We start from the raw sequence: 16,908 nt of genomic DNA on the forward strand, positions 1-16,908 counted from the left end.
CCCAGGGAGGTGGTTGAGTCACCTTCCCTGGAGGCGTTTAAGGCACGGGTGGACGAGGTGCTGAGGGATATGGTTTAGTGTTTGGTAGGAACGGTTGGACTCGGTGATCCGGTGGGTCTCTTCCAACCTGGTGATTCTGTGATTCTGTGAAAAAAAAAGAAAATCCTCTTCTACCTCCTGTATTTCAGTGCTGCTACACAAGAGTAAATACTTTTTCTCCCAAGTTGCTGAGGTCATTTAGAGTCTGCTGGTGGAGCTGGGTGAAAATCTTGCAGTCTCCATCTTCTGGCTCTCTTGTTACTCCTGTTCACAAGCCCACCTGCCTCTTTTTTCTCCATTTAATCTTTTGTGTCTCTTCTGCTCTGCAGGAGTAAGCTTGCTGATCCCAGCAGGGGCCGTTCCACAAGGGAGAGTCTATGAAATGTATGTGACAGTTCACAGGAAGGAAAACATGAGGTAAAATATTCCTTTATTTGCTTGTGTGTTAACAGAGGGGAAACGTGTAGTAACTGAAGACCTGTAGTGATATGCTTATGCAAAGTCAACTGAATTGAAGCAATTTGCTGACTTGGAGCAAAATGCAAGCATAGCTAAGGATAAACTTTGCCACAAAACCAACTCAGACCTTTGCTTTTCTAACCAAGAGTTGCATTCTGCAGCAAGCTCTCAAGCTGGGTGAATGCTGAATCATTGCCAGAAGTGAAGAAGGTGTGCCAGACTGGGTTTGGTGAGGCAGAAAAGGTGTGAGGTAATCTCCTAAGAAAGATCCAGGAAGAATGGAGTAGAGGAGCAAGGTGACAGATCAGCTCAGCAGAGGGGCAGGTGCCGGAGCACCTGGCTTGGAAAATCTCCTCTCCTATTATTATGAAAGTTTTATTACCCTTTGTGGGCTTGGCTAGTCCATGCAGTGAAGAGGATGGAGACAAAGCTTTGGTGTCATTCACCCTTCCTTGCTCCAAGGTAGAAGTAAGCAAGTAGTTGTCCTACTTAGCTCCAGGCACAGCAAGCCAAGAGCCACACAGAGCCCGTGCTGGGATGATCCCTGTTATTCTCACCTGTTATCTGCATCTGTGGCCAGTTCATATTCTAGACTTAAATGTCTGCTTAGTAATCTGACAGCCTTGTCATGATAAAAGAGTTTCCAAAAAGGCCTTGATACCATTTGAAGCAGTTTAGGAAAACCTAATGAAGAGAAAAGTGAGATCGTTGTCTGCAGAATGGACTTGTGCATAAAGGCTGAAGGGCAAATGTGAATCTAAGCAACTATTACATGGTACTTTGCTTCTTTCCCCTCCTCATAGCTAGATATATTTTTTGCCTCAGCCCCTTAATGGCTTTTACTATGGACTAAGCCACAGCTGTTTATACAGTGCATGATATCAAACACTATTCTTTAGCTTGGTAGTCTTTCACCCATGCTAAAATAATCTGCTTAGAGAAAAAAATAAGTAATCACCACCACCACTCTTTTGCATACATTATTCATGGCCTGCTTTTTGAAAATAGCTAGTTGCAGCTACAGAAACAGTGTCTCTGTTCATATCTAATATTGATTATATTCATTTTGTTTGTGTTTTAAAGACACAAAAAGCACTGAAAAAGGACTTCCCTGCAGAAGGAACAAAAAATTAAAATCATAGGACATCCAATGTTATTCAGCTTGCCTCCAAATCTCTCTTTTTAGAATGTCTAATTCTTTAAAAAAAAAAAATAAAAAATTTAATTCCTAGGAAAAGCTATATTTGCAAATATTTTCATTCAAACCATTTATGGAGGAAATCCCTACCTCCTTATTCATGCAGCTGTGGACAACGGATGTCACATGGCAACATTAGGAAAAAATTCTTTACAGAAAGGGTCATTGGGCACTGGAACAGGCTGCCCAGGGAGGTGGTTGAGTCACCTTCCCTGGAGGTGTTTAAGGCACGGGTGGATGAGGTGCTGAGGGATATGGTTTAGTGTTTGATGGGAACGGTTGGACTCGATGATCCGGTGGGTCTCTTCCAACCTGGTTATTCTGTGATTCTGTGTGATTCTGTGATTTTCTTCAAAGGTCATAAAGCCTTCTCTGTGTGCTTTGTGATAGCTGTTACTCAGCAGGTCACACAGGGGATAGAATAATAGGTTACCCTGTATTGGGAAAAGCGTGCTGAGAGCTGTGCCATCTGCAAAACTGAGCAAGTGTGCTGAAGTACACCTGCAGAAGTGAAGAGTGTGAAGCTCTGTTTGCAATGAAGATTTTGAGAAGTGATTTCTTTCCCTAGAAGGAGAGAGTAGAGAGCCAACTGCCTTGGCCATGGGGCAGCAGGGCTCATCCCATCAAGGGGTAATCACTTCCTGGGCACCCAGTGTCCAGCTGTTTGCTTGATTTATGGCAGTTTTTCAACCCCTACCTCCAGCATGGCAGGATCTTCATGCTCATGGGAAGCAACGACTTCTAGAACATTTAAAATGGAGCTCCTTGGATGTTTTCTAGGTCACTTGGAATGGAATATTGAATGAAAAGGGCTTAAACACTGCAGGACTGTAACATCCTCCAGTTACCTGCTCCCTTTCCCCAGGCACCCGGGAGCAGGAGGGGGTGGCTGGCATCCAGCACCCAGTTGTAGTTGTCTCCTGCTACAGGACTGTATCAGCAGACGCTTCACTTGCTGTAGCAGAGCTGCAGCTCAGTCAAAACCTGGTTTTTTGACTACATGGTCCACAGATGTTGCTTCATATAATTGGAGTCATAAGGGTACCACAAGTTAGTGTGTAGTCTAATTACTTTTTAAATCTGCTGCTGCACTCTTGCAGCATTCCAGCAGAGAGTGATAGTTCACAGTAAGGACTAGCTGCAGGCATTTGCTTTTGTGGCCAGCAGTAACTGGAGTGTGTTCAATAAACCCTGTGAGACCCTATCTTTATTTTCATGTTGACTGTGTAAATGCACATGGGTTGAAAAGTCCTGTTGTGTGTTGAGTCAGTTTGGAAGGGAACATATAGGAAACTATAAAATGAGTGTTATAATCAGAAACAGAGGCAGGTTCTTTTTCTTGATATAAAACCACCGCTGAGGTGAGAATGTGGTCGCCTTAGCGCTACCCTAAATAGAACCAGTGTAGCAACAGAAAAGCTCACAATCACAGTTCACGTATCTCCAGCAACTTTAGAATTAGCTCAAACTATGTTTGTAGCAATATGAAGTTACTTCTGAACAGTGAAGCTGAAATGAAATCTGTCATCCTTCAGAGTCCTACACAGCCCCCTTTCCTTCTCCTGCTTTTGTTTTCCCAATACCTTTTCCCAGTTAGTTTCTGAAACCTGTAGTATAGAAATTTGAGAGACTTCGCAGTCCAGTAATATCACCCTTCGTGTTGCCTCGCAGATTGCTTAGTAGAACTTCCTGAGACACTCTATTTATTCCATTTCATATCCATCAAATCATGTGAGAGCAGAAGGGTCATCCTAAAACCATCCTTCTGTGGTGAATTGGGGTTCTGATGGCTTGCAATAAACAGCAGTTGGATGCACTTGTTTTCTCTAAGCATGTTAGCATGCTCGTGGACTAGGGGTTTGTTTTTTTTTTACTGGACTAATACTCCAGCAGGCTGGTTTTCCTGCTGCTGCACTTCAAGCCCATCCTCATTCTGCCTGTCATTTGGGGCAGGATAAATGGTAAGCAGCTACCAGGCTTTGATCCCTGGCTGGCACTAGAGATTCATGTCAACCTTGTGGAAAGGTCCATGAGCTTTATGAAGTAGCTGCAGTGAGGAGAAGGATATGAATGTATATAGATGTGTTTGTGTGGTTTTACACAGACGTGTACGTGCGTGTGTATAGATCTATGTAACTGAAAAAATGAGAAGTCTATGAGAATATTTTACAACTATCTGCAGGTTTCTATCTTGAAGATTACTGACTTTTTCAGTGGTGATCAGGTGCTCTCTCCCTTAGTCTAGGGAAATATCACTGACTGAGATTTGCAAGGAGATGTGCTTTCTTGAGCTGTGGTTTCACCTATAAAATAAACATGTTATTGTGACCAGTACCTGGCAAGAGCCTTTTCCCATGAGCATCTGTGAAAGCCTAGGTCTTAGGCTATTAAGGATTAAATAGCATGAGTATAAATCTCCAACCTTCAGAATTTTCTTTACTGCCTCGGGTTAAAAAACAGATTTAGCTGTTAGCTAAATTAGTGGAGCTATGTGCTTCCCTTGGAAACATCTGGCACTAGTCAGTGTTAGATGGAGTCTGAGCCTTGATGAACCACTGGTTTAATCTTGTATGGCAGTTTGCAAGTTCCTGCATGAACCCCTGCAGAGCTTGCACAGCTTTAGGTGGAGCTACTCTTGCATACTCTAAGCAGAGGCAAGGACTGCACTAAATATGGTAAAGTGAAAGACACTCCTGTATAACCCATCACGCGTGAGATTATGCAAATGAGATTGAATGTCGCCATGCCCATGAAATGTGATGACCCTGAAAAATGGAGCAAGCAGCATTCCTGAAGTTCTTCACATAAATTGTGCTGCTTCCACATTAACTATCTTAAAAGAGAGAAGGGTTGGGTGAGCCTTATCAGGATTTGGATCAGTGGCTTCACAGTTTATATATAGCCTTTATATTAAAGTCACACAGCTGATCATTGAGTTCGATCCAAGGAGCAATGTTGCGTTTTTCACCAGTGAACTCTAAGCTTAGTGATGTGAAATAAAAGAAATTGAAGCCATCCACATCTTGCTTCTCCACCTTCTTTGTTTGTCACAGTTGCATAAACCAAATTACATGGCCACTACAGAAGACAATGTCATGAAGTGCCAGTCATCATAATTGAAATCCAAAATAAAAACTACCAGAGGATGAGTAAAAGGGGAAGAAACCTTTTCAGATCATTTTCCTTCTAAAGACAGACAGACAGACAGAACAACCAGGGTCAGTGAAGAATATAAAGTTTGAAACTTAAGAAGGAACACATATTAAAAATAAAGCCCCAGCAATGAAAGGAGGAAATAAAATGTCTTTTCTCTGACTTTGGGCTAAGCTGTGTAGAAGGGTTGCCTTCTGTTGCTATGAGTTAGCCATTCCTCTCTCCCTGATCTGTCCTATACTTCCTGAGCTGCTGCGATTGCCTGTAACAGTGTGCCTGCACACAGTGCCAGAGAGCGCAATGTAGGCCCACTGAGGGGCAGAGATTTCTCTAGTTGTGCTCACATCTGCTGTCTGACAGCTAACTTAATGAATATGGTCTGGCTTATTACAGGGAGACAGTTTTGAATGAGTAATCTTATTAAAGAACACAAATTTGATTGTGAAGGGAGCAGATATAATGAATAAAAGTTTGTTTGCTTTTAAATATAAATTGACTGTTCTTAATAAGCAATGCCGGATGGGACAATATCTAAAAATATCTGAAGACCTTTCAGTTGCTATTAGCGCCTTTGAATAGCAATGCTAAGCAGGAGATTGAATTTTAGTCAGTCAGATCTTTGTAAAATAAAAACATCTCTTTTGCCTGCAGGTAGGTGACTTTGGAATCATACTAGCACAGCGGAATGCCCAGTCCCATCTTATATGTAGCCCCAAGACTGCTGCAAGCCTGAAGTGAAACTCAACGTGGGTGGGGGTTTTTCTAGAGTTTTGGGTTCTTTTTTTCGGATCACAGCCTAAAAGTTGGTTCTGGCCCACAGTTCTGAACAGGTCTGCTCATAGATCTTTCTGCTTTAGAGGGGATAACTCTCTTGCTCTATATGCTTCCCTGTGTCTGCATTTCTGCTGGATCTCCTGCGATCTATAACACAGAAATTGCGATACTCTATTGCAACAGACACTCGTCTAGGCCAGATCCTGGCTTTGCTAGTGCTCCATCACCTACACCAGGAGAAGGTAGAAAATTGCTCGTAATGAATGACTACACAATAATCTGTCTTCAGGGGAATTTGTTGTTTACTAATTTCATCAATTAGTGTTGGGTTTATGCCTTGGAACAGGAAGATTAATATCTCTTGTATAATATATCTTGTCTACTGCATCTGTTTCTGTTCTTATTAGCTATAGTAAGGTATAATCCTTTTGTTTTAAAATGGAAATTAGAAAAGATATGTCAAGATATTTTTGTTCTTTTTTCCTGTCAGTTGTCATCGGGTACCTCTCTGCTGCATGTTCTATTGTGTGGTTTAGCCTTATTCCTTTGGGTTTCAGGTGTTTATTTCTGAAATCTTGTTGTGCTTCCTAAACACCCTGCTACCTGCAGTCACGTTAGAGCTGGATAGGAGTGGGAATATCCAGTCAGTGTTCTCTGACATCCATTGTTCCATTCAGCCCCAGATTTGCTTTTTGCCACCGTGTCCCATTACAAGTTGATGCCTGCTGTGTTGCAGAGGGCTTGCCTGAGATATTTTTTCTTTACTACTAAATAACTATATACAGAACTTGTTTTACTCCAGAAGCAGGAAGTGCTGTACAATTAATAGGATTTTATTTCCCATCCATATTTTTATTCTCTCTGGATATTTTCCATTATTTTCTGGTTCTCATTGCTACTTGCAATAATTCCTTATTTATTGTTATCTGTAGATTTAATTATTATGTTGCTATTTACATTTACATTATCTTCCACGTTGTGAGTAGAAATCCTGACCTCACAGTAGTCAGAGAGAGGTTTAGCACTGACTTCCACAGAACTAGGATTTCACCTGTTCAGTGATACTAAGCCCTGTTTCACTCCACTCAAGAACTTCTCTGAAATTCACTGTATCTCAGTTTTTAAAGGCTTACGTGCATGAGGTGGATGGTGGAGAGTCATTGGGACCAGCAGCATTCAGTAACTGTGGGTTGCTGGACTCAAGTTCATGTCTGACTGGCACGTGGGGAATGCAAAGTCAGCCACCCTCACAATTGGCCCATTTTTTTGCTCTTTTCTCATCAAAATGTCTGGTAACATAAATACCCAGGCCAAGAGCATGCACATCTCATCTACTTGACAATAAATCTTACAATTCTAGGGACAAAGATGCTGTTTACCAGCTTGAGGGAAAAGTACTAAGCCTTGCTATTTTTCATGTTTCCTTTGTATGCTTGTATCCACTTCCCATCTTACTTGCTGACTGTGCAGTCTGGAATGCCTCCTGACATAGTGTCCTGCGTCATCTTTTATACTTGTGCTCATAGGATATAAAATATTGTGGTGCAGAATTGTGCCCTCCATTAAAGTCCTAAAATTTAGCAGCTAAAAAAATTTTGTCATGGAACAGTGGCTAAACTTCATTTTTACTAGGAGACAAGTTTAGGTTGTATGATTTATCAGTACCGTATCACTTTAATGACTTTTTGGGTTTTTTCAACTGCATGCATCAGTGCTCAGATTCTTGTTGATTTTAACTCATTTTTCACCTAAAAGACACTGCATGGGTTTTTTTATAGCAATCATGATATATTCTCTAATATATTCTTTTTGACTGCTGGGTTTGTAATTCACTCCAAAGAACTGATACCTTTTTTCCCCCTTCTTTCTTCATGGGTCAGTAGTCTTTTCGATGAAGTTAAGTTAAACAGATTATTAAGTCTATAGTTTGTCAGGTCTGTAGCTTTCCAGGCAAATATTTTAATATTGAAAGATCTTTCTCATAAGACATTGCAGTCTTTGGAAATTTCTTGGAGTAGACTGCAGGAGAATGTTCAAGTAGCCATTAATGCACAAGGTAAGTGACTGTGAAAAACCACCATGACTGTGAATGTTTTTAAGCTTCTTATTGCTTCTTTTGGAAAAAAAAAAATTAAATGAGTCTGAAAAAGAACAAACATGTTAGTCAAAAATAGCCCAATTATTCTGTCTGCTAGTGTTTCATTTCTTTTATATACTGTTTGTTAGGCTAACATAACTGGCATAATACATATAGCTGTCCAGACTGTTATATTTTACATCTTTTTTGAAAGGCAGCTATCACAGCTGTTTATTTCCAGTCCACAGCTTTTCAAAAACAATTGTTAAGTCATTTAGTAAACTCATCAGTAAATTTCCACAGATGCATATCATCTGGATTTACTGATTTGCAAAGATTTAAATGTTTCCATGCCAGGCCTTTTTTTTTTTTGTTGAATGTTATATAAAACTACCACGACATTTGTAGCAATAAGAAACACTTTTCAAAAGTACCTTCTCCAACTCTGGAAAAGGATTTCTCAGAAGTTTCTCTTTCATTTTCTGTGGGATTATTCAGGGTGAGTTGAGGTGGGCAAAACTAGGATGTATGCCTGTGGATAGATCTTTACTACAGCCCAGAACAAGTTCAATAGATTGGATATCAAAAGAGCTTCTGTCCTGATTTGGCCTCCTTGAAAATGTTATCTAAGATTACACCTACTATTTTTGCTCTTACTTTTGATAAAGGCAAAGACTTGGAATAAGAAGTATTTAATATTGTCTCAACTAATTCCACTAAGAACAATGGAGATGTAAATACAAGTATTTGTAAATGGAACAAGGGATCGAGCCCTTACCTGGAGCAGAAGATGGTAGGTCCTGGGAACAGATCTGGAGTTTAAGTGTAGATCACACTGAACACTTAATGTTCAGCTTGCTGGTTTCTGGATCATGAATTTGTCCTCAGCAGTATTTAGGGAGACAGTTGATGAGCCACAGTCAGTGGTATTTGTCATACACCAGATGTCAGGATAGTTAAAGTCACTCATGCCTCCTCTGATTTTAAGCTACTCAGCAGTTCATCTGGGATAGTTTACACATGCACACACACTATCATTTACAAACTACAGTGTATGCAATGTATCCTGAGTATTTATGTGGTTTCCTATATCATTCATTTGTAGCGACTGATCTCAGGTGTGTGGCACACTGCCTGTGTTTTTAACTGAACAGCTCTGGGTTATCACTAGAAATCTCCAGCTTTGCAAGCGTGTTTTACCCCCTGCCCTCTTACTTACCATCCCTTCACCCTTTCTCCCCCGTGCCGGTAACATCTGCTTCCCACAGGCTTATTTCCTATAGCCATTCCATTAGATCTGGTATTTAAGTGGAGTGTTAGTGGATTTGGTGATGGCTCTGAACTCAAACTGCACAACTCAGATGTGCTGTATTCCACTTAGGAGGTTTCAGGTGTGCTCATTAGTTCATTCTCTTCCTGTCTTCCCTGTCCAAACAGTAAATAATTCTCACATGTGGTGCTTACAATAGCCACTGCTCGGTTTTGTATGCTGCTAAACAACTGCCAAATGCAGCAGTGGTCACGTTTCGATAGTGTGTGAAATGACATCTCTGCATATGGTCTGCAGGGATCCTTCAGAGTGGATGGTGCTTAGCAGGCATAGTCTATAATTTGCTGCCATCTAAATATGCATTATGACGAATCAATGATATTTGGGAAAAAAAAAAGCATTTGGGGATTTGGAAGAAAAAAACCAAAACAAACTTGCCCATTCTTTGCTTGCACAATCGTTTTATCTTAATAGAAGGATTTTTTATTTTTATATACCTGAATGTACATTTTTGCTTTTTTCAACTCACTTAACATATCCAACTTTCTGTCCCATTGTCAGGCCACCTGTAGAAGACAACCAAACCCTGCTGACACCAGTCGTGAGCTGCGGCCCGCCAGGAGCACTGCTAACCCGGCCCGTCATTTTAACCATGCACCACTGTGCGGAACCAAACACAGAGGACTGGCAAATCCAGCTGAAGCACCAGGCTCCCCAGGGACCATGGGAGGTGAGGCTCCAGAGCTCCAGCTTGTGTGCTGACTGTGTGCAGGGCTCTCTCCTAATCCTTCAGCTCCCGTTCAGAACGAGAAAGCCTGTATTTTGGGTTTTCTGTGTGAGATACATGGCTACTGCAGGCAGGCAGGATTGCACAAGGCATCTAAGCTGCCCAGTGCCTATATAGGTCTGGGTATTTTCCATGAAACACCCTTCATTGCAGGATTTTGACACTTGAGCTTTTGGTCATGGCAGCATATTGTGCATGTCATGGGAAGAGAAGGAAGAGAGAAGGCAAAATAAAAAACAATGGCTGAAAATAATTTCTGACACAATTCTAGAATTAAGAAGATGTTTTTAATAGCATAGTTTGAACTCCCCTGGTTTATAGTACATTTTTAAGAAAGTGAAAATAATGCTGCAAATTAACTCCTGTTTCAGCATCGAGACATTAACCAGCTTAATAAAATAAATAGGCCCTGATTTGCTTTTCTTTTCCCCTCCTAACATGTTGGTAGAACATCACTTGGATGCAGTCTCTGCAACCTGTTCATTCAGGAGCTACACAAGTGTTGCTGGGCAGTGCAGACACGGTGGGAGGCTGGGGTGGTTTATTGCCAGTAGTGCAGCAGTAGGATGCCCTGGGGCAGGATGGCAGAAGGATCGTCCACTGTAACTGGAGCATAAAGTGATGCTTTCAGCAACACTGGGCCATCCTGGCAAAGCCTCCCTCTCCAGTTCTGTGCTTCTAGGTACCTCCTGCCACCAGTTTGGTCTCAATTAATTTGGCAAGGGCACCTTCTCCTACTGGTAGGTTTAATGAGGGCAGGATAGCTTTTGAAGGCAGTTGGGCTGACAGCGGCAAAAGTGCCATGTCCAGCATTGTCTTCTAAAGCCTTTTGCTTTTTGTTTCCTGCCTGTAGCACCAGCTCTTCCTCCCATTGGGATGGAGTGTGCAGGGGTCATGTGTCTGTCTTGCCAATTAATCTGCACCCCACCAGCCTAACTCTTGGCACAGCACATATGTTCCTTATTTGTATCTGTGAGTTACTGGCAACTCTTCATTTTTTCCCCTAGCCTCATCCTGCCCTTGGCAGAGCAGTCATCCTGCTAGTGATACATGTGCTCTGGTGCCAGTGCAGCCCCCACAGTGTCCACAGGTTCCCTGGCCATGGCAATGCCATCTTCATCCTCCACTGAATCTTGGAGCAGTTTCTCCAACCGAAGCCCCACACGTACATGCACTTGTCATACACACATGCATGCACACTTTATCCTGCAGTCTTGTCTCAGAGGGTTATTCCGATGAAGCAGCCGGTGATTTTCCATGTAGGTATGCCATTCAGCCATGGTAGAGGTTACTTCCCTTTCTTTAGTTTTTACAAATCCTTATTGTCATGCTTAGGAAGTGAAGAGTGGTTATTTATTCAACGCACCTGCAACTACTGATCCTAAATCATGGTCACTGAATAATTAGTCTGCAATATCTTTTCCAATAAGGTATTGGTGATGTTTTCATTATTTGCCTAACTCTGCCCAGGGCTTTAAAAGCTGCTGCAGGGCCTAGAGGAAGGAGTTACCAGTCTTAGGGGATTGAGGACAGGAGGAGGTTTCTGACACCATCCTTTCCACCAGCACCCCAGGGAAATCATCTTCTCCCTGTGCCTATGCAGGAGAAAAGCTGGAAGCAAAAATTTTAAGTCTTGAGTAATCTAAAGTGCAAACAACAAAGATGTTGTGCATCATCCAGCCATGAAAGGGGCATTGCTGTCTCAAAGGCTAGCAGATCACAGGGGTCAGGAGCTCTAACTTGGCCTCTTTCTCTCTTAGGATGTGGTGGTGGTTGGGGAGGAAAACTTCACCACGCCATGCTATATCCAGCTGGACCCAGAGGCCTGCCATATCCTGACAGAGACCCTCAGCACATATGCCTTGGTGGGACAGTCAATCACCAAAGCAGCAGCCAAACGTCTCAAGCTGGCCATCTTTGGACCACTGTCCTGCTCTTCGCTGGAGTACAGCATCCGGGTCTACTGCCTCGATGACACGCAGGATGCCCTTAAGGTGATTGTTGCTCTCTTGCTCAGTTTCCCTCTCCAGCTTTGCAGGACTGCAATCATAGCACTGACTCTGCTGCATGTATATCTGTTCCCTGTTTTTTTTTCTAATTAGAAGAGGAGCTTAACAACAAGCCACTGTATTACAGTTTAACACACACATACTATAAATTGTCCTTTGCAAAGGGATCTCACACTGTTTTCCACTCACCAGTCTCTTTTCCTTTGTTTACCTGTATCATATCCTGAATCCTAAGATTTTTGCATTATTAAAAGACCATAAGGTACATGGGGCTTCATTCGTTATTCATGTATTTTTAATGCTAAGTGCCAGCTCCCCAGAGATAGGGAAACATATAAATGCCTCTTTGTAAATAGTTGATAATGATAAAAGAAGCTTCTAGGCTGTTAATCTCTGCCTGCTTTCATAGTGCTTTGTTACACTTCTTCATGTGCAGCTTTTTGTGTTGGAAATTCAAAACTAAAATAAACCAAAGCTGTTGCTTTCTCTGTCTATATAACCTTACTCTCACTGTGTAATTCTAGCATGCACACAAACACACACTTACTACATACAGATGAGCAGGTAGATAACCATACTTGCTATTGGTCTTCATAAATACATGTATTTGTACAGACGGTATCTGCAATAGATGCACTGATGAAATACATTGCTCCAAGTAGATGCACATATAAGAATGGAAGTTACTAGAAGGCGGGGTTTTCTTCTTTAATTGTAGCCAGTGTAACTTCCCAAATAGCCTCTTTGCAGCAAAAAAAGCTCAAAGTCTGACTCTAAGCAGAGTCATCCTGGTGCTGTGTATGCTTTTATTTCCTCTGCTCCACATGGAGTTATTAGAATTCAAACTCATATACACTGGCTGGGAGGGTTTTTTTGGTTTTCAGAGCACTATCAAGGCCTGTCTAGTTAGGCCTTCCTGGAGGTGATGCTCTTTTGCTCTGTGTAAGAAAGGCAGTAAATTATAAGGGTTGAAGCAGGCATATTGTGTTTTCAGCATGGATTTGTCTGCACAGGATCTGGGAGCTTGGCCTCTGTCAATCTGTTGATGTTATCAGGATTTTAGAAACAATTATTTTCCCTGATCTGATCTCCCTTCTGGTTTTGCTCTTTAAAACTATGGAAAGGATCTTTTGTAACAATCAAGCTTCAAAAATCCTGGTGATTTTATGTCTGTGCTGCGTAATACAATTTTCCAAGGGTTCATCAAGGCCTGAGGTAATAATAAGTGAGTCAGAAGGTCCTTGGACAGACAGCTAATGTAGTCAGAGCTGAGGGAATCCAATTAGGTGTTACTCAAGAGCTGTTGGTTTGTTTCTAATAGACTGTGGGGAGCTTTGTGAGGTAAGGTTAATCCGATTCAGTGCAATAACAGAAGGCATCAGGAGAGGCACTGGGCAACACAGAGGGACCATCTTTTACCTGAGAAGCTGCAGCCAGCGCTTGGAAGCACAACAGGCCGGTCCTTGGGCTTTGGCTGCAGGTGGACCTCAAAGTGAGCTTGTAATCTGGTGAGGAAAGGTGACCAGTAAGGTGGCCACCATCCCTCTCATAGCTACTGCTTTTTTACAGTAAAGTATGTGCCTTCTCATTTTCTTCTTTTTGGCACATCTGCCCCAGGACTGGAGGGTCACCTTTGGGATTCAGGACCCAGCTAGCTGGTGGTTTACAGGAGGACAAGCCCATGTACTTGCTGACCACAAACTCTTATGAATGTTGTCAGTTGTACTTCTCTGGAAATGAAAGGTCTGGGGAGGGAGGAGGTTTAAGAAAAATGAACCTAGTAAACTAACTGTAGATAAAAGAGTTGACCATGTCCAGTGTGTACAAACTGGTGCATACAACCTGGCTTTGTGCAGTTGTGTTGTGTAGACTCAAGATATGACTAGAAAGAAAAAATGGTTGAGGTGTTTGCCACGTGCTTCACAACAGCTGGCATCACAGCTGCCCTGTTCATGCTGGCAGGGAGTCCTTGGCATTGCCATATTGCCAAACGGGAGCCATTCCTGGGCATTTACCGCTGACTGTGCAGGGCGAGGTGTGCAGGCAGGGCTGGACCAGCAGCAGGTCCTGAAGTTAGAAGCAATTTGGAGACTGGAGGGAAAGTTGCAGGCAGCGAGGAAGGCACCAGCTGCAGCATCTCAATGCCTTAGGACTGGCTGCTCTGGGCAAGGCACGACAAGTGGAGGGAAGTGCAGTGTCAGATGTTCCCACATTAGGATGTCTGAGGTTTGGAAAATCCCCTTTGTAGGGGATTAATGTGTTTATTTTAATAGGCAACTGAATGTGTTCTGTTATTATTTACAACTAGGAGTGAGTGAGCCATATGCTTAATATGTCCTAACAGCCACCAAAGGAAGAGAAGCAGTTGCAGTATAAAACACAGTGCTGTATATATCCAGCAGGCTTTTCCTCTTATCCTGCAGAGTAAGCGCTTGATGACAAACTGCCAGTGGCTGCAGTACAGTAGTAATGACTTGTCGGCAGTAAAGGCTCGGTTATTGTGGGAGCTGCTTGGCAGGGTTCCTGGGGTCTGTGGAGCAGTAGGCTCAATGCTGATCACACATGCAGCATTATCTGCCTCTCAGGGTCCTGAGCCAGCTGAGTGGGATGCTCACATAAACACTTTTTGGGGAAGGATGGTGGTAGCGACAACCTTCAACACTGGCCTGTCTTTTAGAGCTGAGTTTTTGCACTTCGTGGGGGATGCCCAAGCTAATCTGATGTAAAAAAAGAAAGTAATAATACAATAACTATAAAAAATCCAGATGCTTTATTCTCATATGTTTATTTGAGTATGGCTTTGACATTGAGGTTTGTGAGCTGTGTGTGGTCATGTCAAAGGGGCTGAGCAGCCTCACAGTCCAGTGGTGAGCAAATGATTTCAGGCTGTAGCAGGTTGGCATCCCCCAACCTGCCTCATGCTGCATAGTAACTGTCCTCCAAAAGATAGGAAAAAAGGAATAACAGGCAAGTGATCTTCTCTTGGTTATTTAATGTGTATTTTTTCCTGTAATGGACAAAGGCAACAGCTTACGCTAATCACTATTGCTTGCTTCTGCTCTATTAATAAAGACACCCTTTCCAAATATAGATTGTGGCTGTCCTGGTGGCACTGATGTTGGAGTAATATGTTACACAGCTCCTTCTCCCAGGAAGGGTATAAGTCCCAGCTCACAGGGGTGGTGAGAGGCAATGGGGAAGACGACCAGAGCCATCTTTGCACAGAATAAGCAATGCACAGCTCAGGTTTCAGCTCTGGAGGGCATAGAGGCATCAGCCAGCAGAATAAGCACTGCTCTAAATAAAATGCCATTATGTCTAGAGCCAGCCTACAGGTCTGAAGGGCTGTGGGAATCACGGCTTCGAATTAATTCTGATTTAATTAGCTGAACAGCATGGGAGAAGCCCGAGCTGCTTGATATCCTCCAGCTGGAGCATGTAGAGGGGCTACAGTGGAAAAAAGGCGGTTGCTGAAAGTGGGATATTGATACTAGACACGCAGATTTGGTGTGAGGGATGGTGCAGCATCACACTCCAATGTCTTTCCCCACAATAATGCAGCTCCTATGGCTGGTGCTGCAAGGGCAGAAGCGTTTGTTTAGCCCCCACATGCCTGGGAGGTGGCGTCTGCAATTAGCTCACGCAGTGCCACAAGACATCTTCTGGCCCTTCCAGAGAGGTAATTTGGACATAATGAAGATCTATAGTAATCAGATAATTCCTATCGATTGCTCTTTAGACATCTTGATGAGGTAATTAGGGGGCACTGGAAAGAAGCTGGAACTAATTCGTTGGCATAACCTTACTCTCAAAGGTTTTCTTCTTTTATTTCTTTTCCTTTAATGGGTGATAAGCAACCATAATTTTGGCTTCAGGATCTGCCACGTGCTGGGCTCAACAGGGACAGGGGCTTTTCTTTTATACTAACTAGATCCTGAAAATGATCAAGAGTAACTCGTTTTGCCTGCAGCTAAAATGGAGGCTCCTTTAGTTGGACTGGGGTAGTGTCTTGGTTTCCTGTGCCCTCATACACCTTGAGCATGCTCACTCTGCATGTAACTGGCTTTGGCCACATGAGACTGGTTGGTTGGTGCTTGTAATTAAATATGACTGACTTTGACTCTGTTGGTTTCTAACGCGGCTCATGTGGGTGACTTTGTATTTGCTTCTTCATGGGGACTACAATTATGCTCTTTGTAGGCAATGGTCCACAGCAGTCTCATTAGTTAGAGGCATATATTTGTTTTTAATTACAAGATTAATATTCCTAGAACTTATGTACAAAATGCACCATCACAGTGTTGCTCCTGTTTGATACCATGCTGCTTGATATTTAGTCTCAGAGTAGAAATCTGTTATCTTCTGCACCACTCTGCAGAGCAGTTTGCCAGAAGACCACAAGCTGAAAGACCAGCAGTATGCACAGATCCCACATCAGTAGGACCTATGCAAATAAGAGCTTCCAAAAAGCAAAATAGTTAGATGTCCAGTCTGGTGAGCAGTGAGGAAGGTTGATATATTTCTATGTTCAAACAGTGCCCTTATGCAGTGTCTTTGTGTTCAATATAATTGCATGCACTTAAGCTTTCTGCTAATAGGACGTGTCAGAGACTGGTGAGTCTCCCAAAGGAGACATGGATGCCTGCATCCCTGCTGGGCTGTTGCTGTATGATGAGAGTGACGGGATTATACTCAGATCCACTAGTGCAATTCAGGCTCACAGGGAAACACAACTCGACATTTTTTCTGTATTACAGAAATTACGGCAGTCAATTTTGAATCAGAAGACCAGTGTGCTGTTTTGATGAAACCTGACTACTTTCTTCTTGTTATTGCAATATTGCAGGAGGTCCTTCAGCTTGAGCAGCAGATGGGTGGGCAGCTTTTGGAGGAACCCAAAGCTTTGCATTTTAAAGGAAGCACCCACAACCTCCGGCTGTCCATTCATGACATTGCCCATTCTCTCTGGAAGAGCAAACTACTGGCTAAATATCAGGTAAGCATCGCAAACCATTCACTTTGTATCCTAGCAGTGAGGCTTAAAGAAATTCAGTGACACACAGGGGTGTTCAAAAAACACCAGATTCTAGACTACAGTGGTGTGGACGTTTTTTTCCCTGGACCATTTGCAGTGACAATAGC

At 42.6% G+C, this 16,908-nt stretch overlaps 1 protein-coding gene across 2 annotated transcripts in view; it reads left to right on the forward strand.

Moving 5' to 3' along the window:
• The window catches only part of UNC5C (unc-5 netrin receptor C), a 261,148-nt gene that overhangs the window by 238,292 nt on the left and 5,948 nt on the right, over positions 1-16,908 (forward strand). For both annotated transcript variants that reach the window (XM_069855594.1, XM_069855595.1), the window contains 4 exons: positions 369-456; positions 9,532-9,700; positions 11,518-11,751; positions 16,613-16,762. In XM_069855594.1, coding sequence (XP_069711695.1) covers positions 369-456; positions 9,532-9,700; positions 11,518-11,751; positions 16,613-16,762 — 641 coding nt within the window. The remainder of the gene's footprint in view (positions 1-368; positions 457-9,531; positions 9,701-11,517; positions 11,752-16,612; positions 16,763-16,908) is intronic.

This window comes from Phaenicophaeus curvirostris, chromosome 4, assembly GCF_032191515.1.
Source record: "Phaenicophaeus curvirostris isolate KB17595 chromosome 4, BPBGC_Pcur_1.0, whole genome shotgun sequence".
Taxonomy (NCBI): Eukaryota; Metazoa; Chordata; class Aves; order Cuculiformes; family Cuculidae; genus Phaenicophaeus; species Phaenicophaeus curvirostris.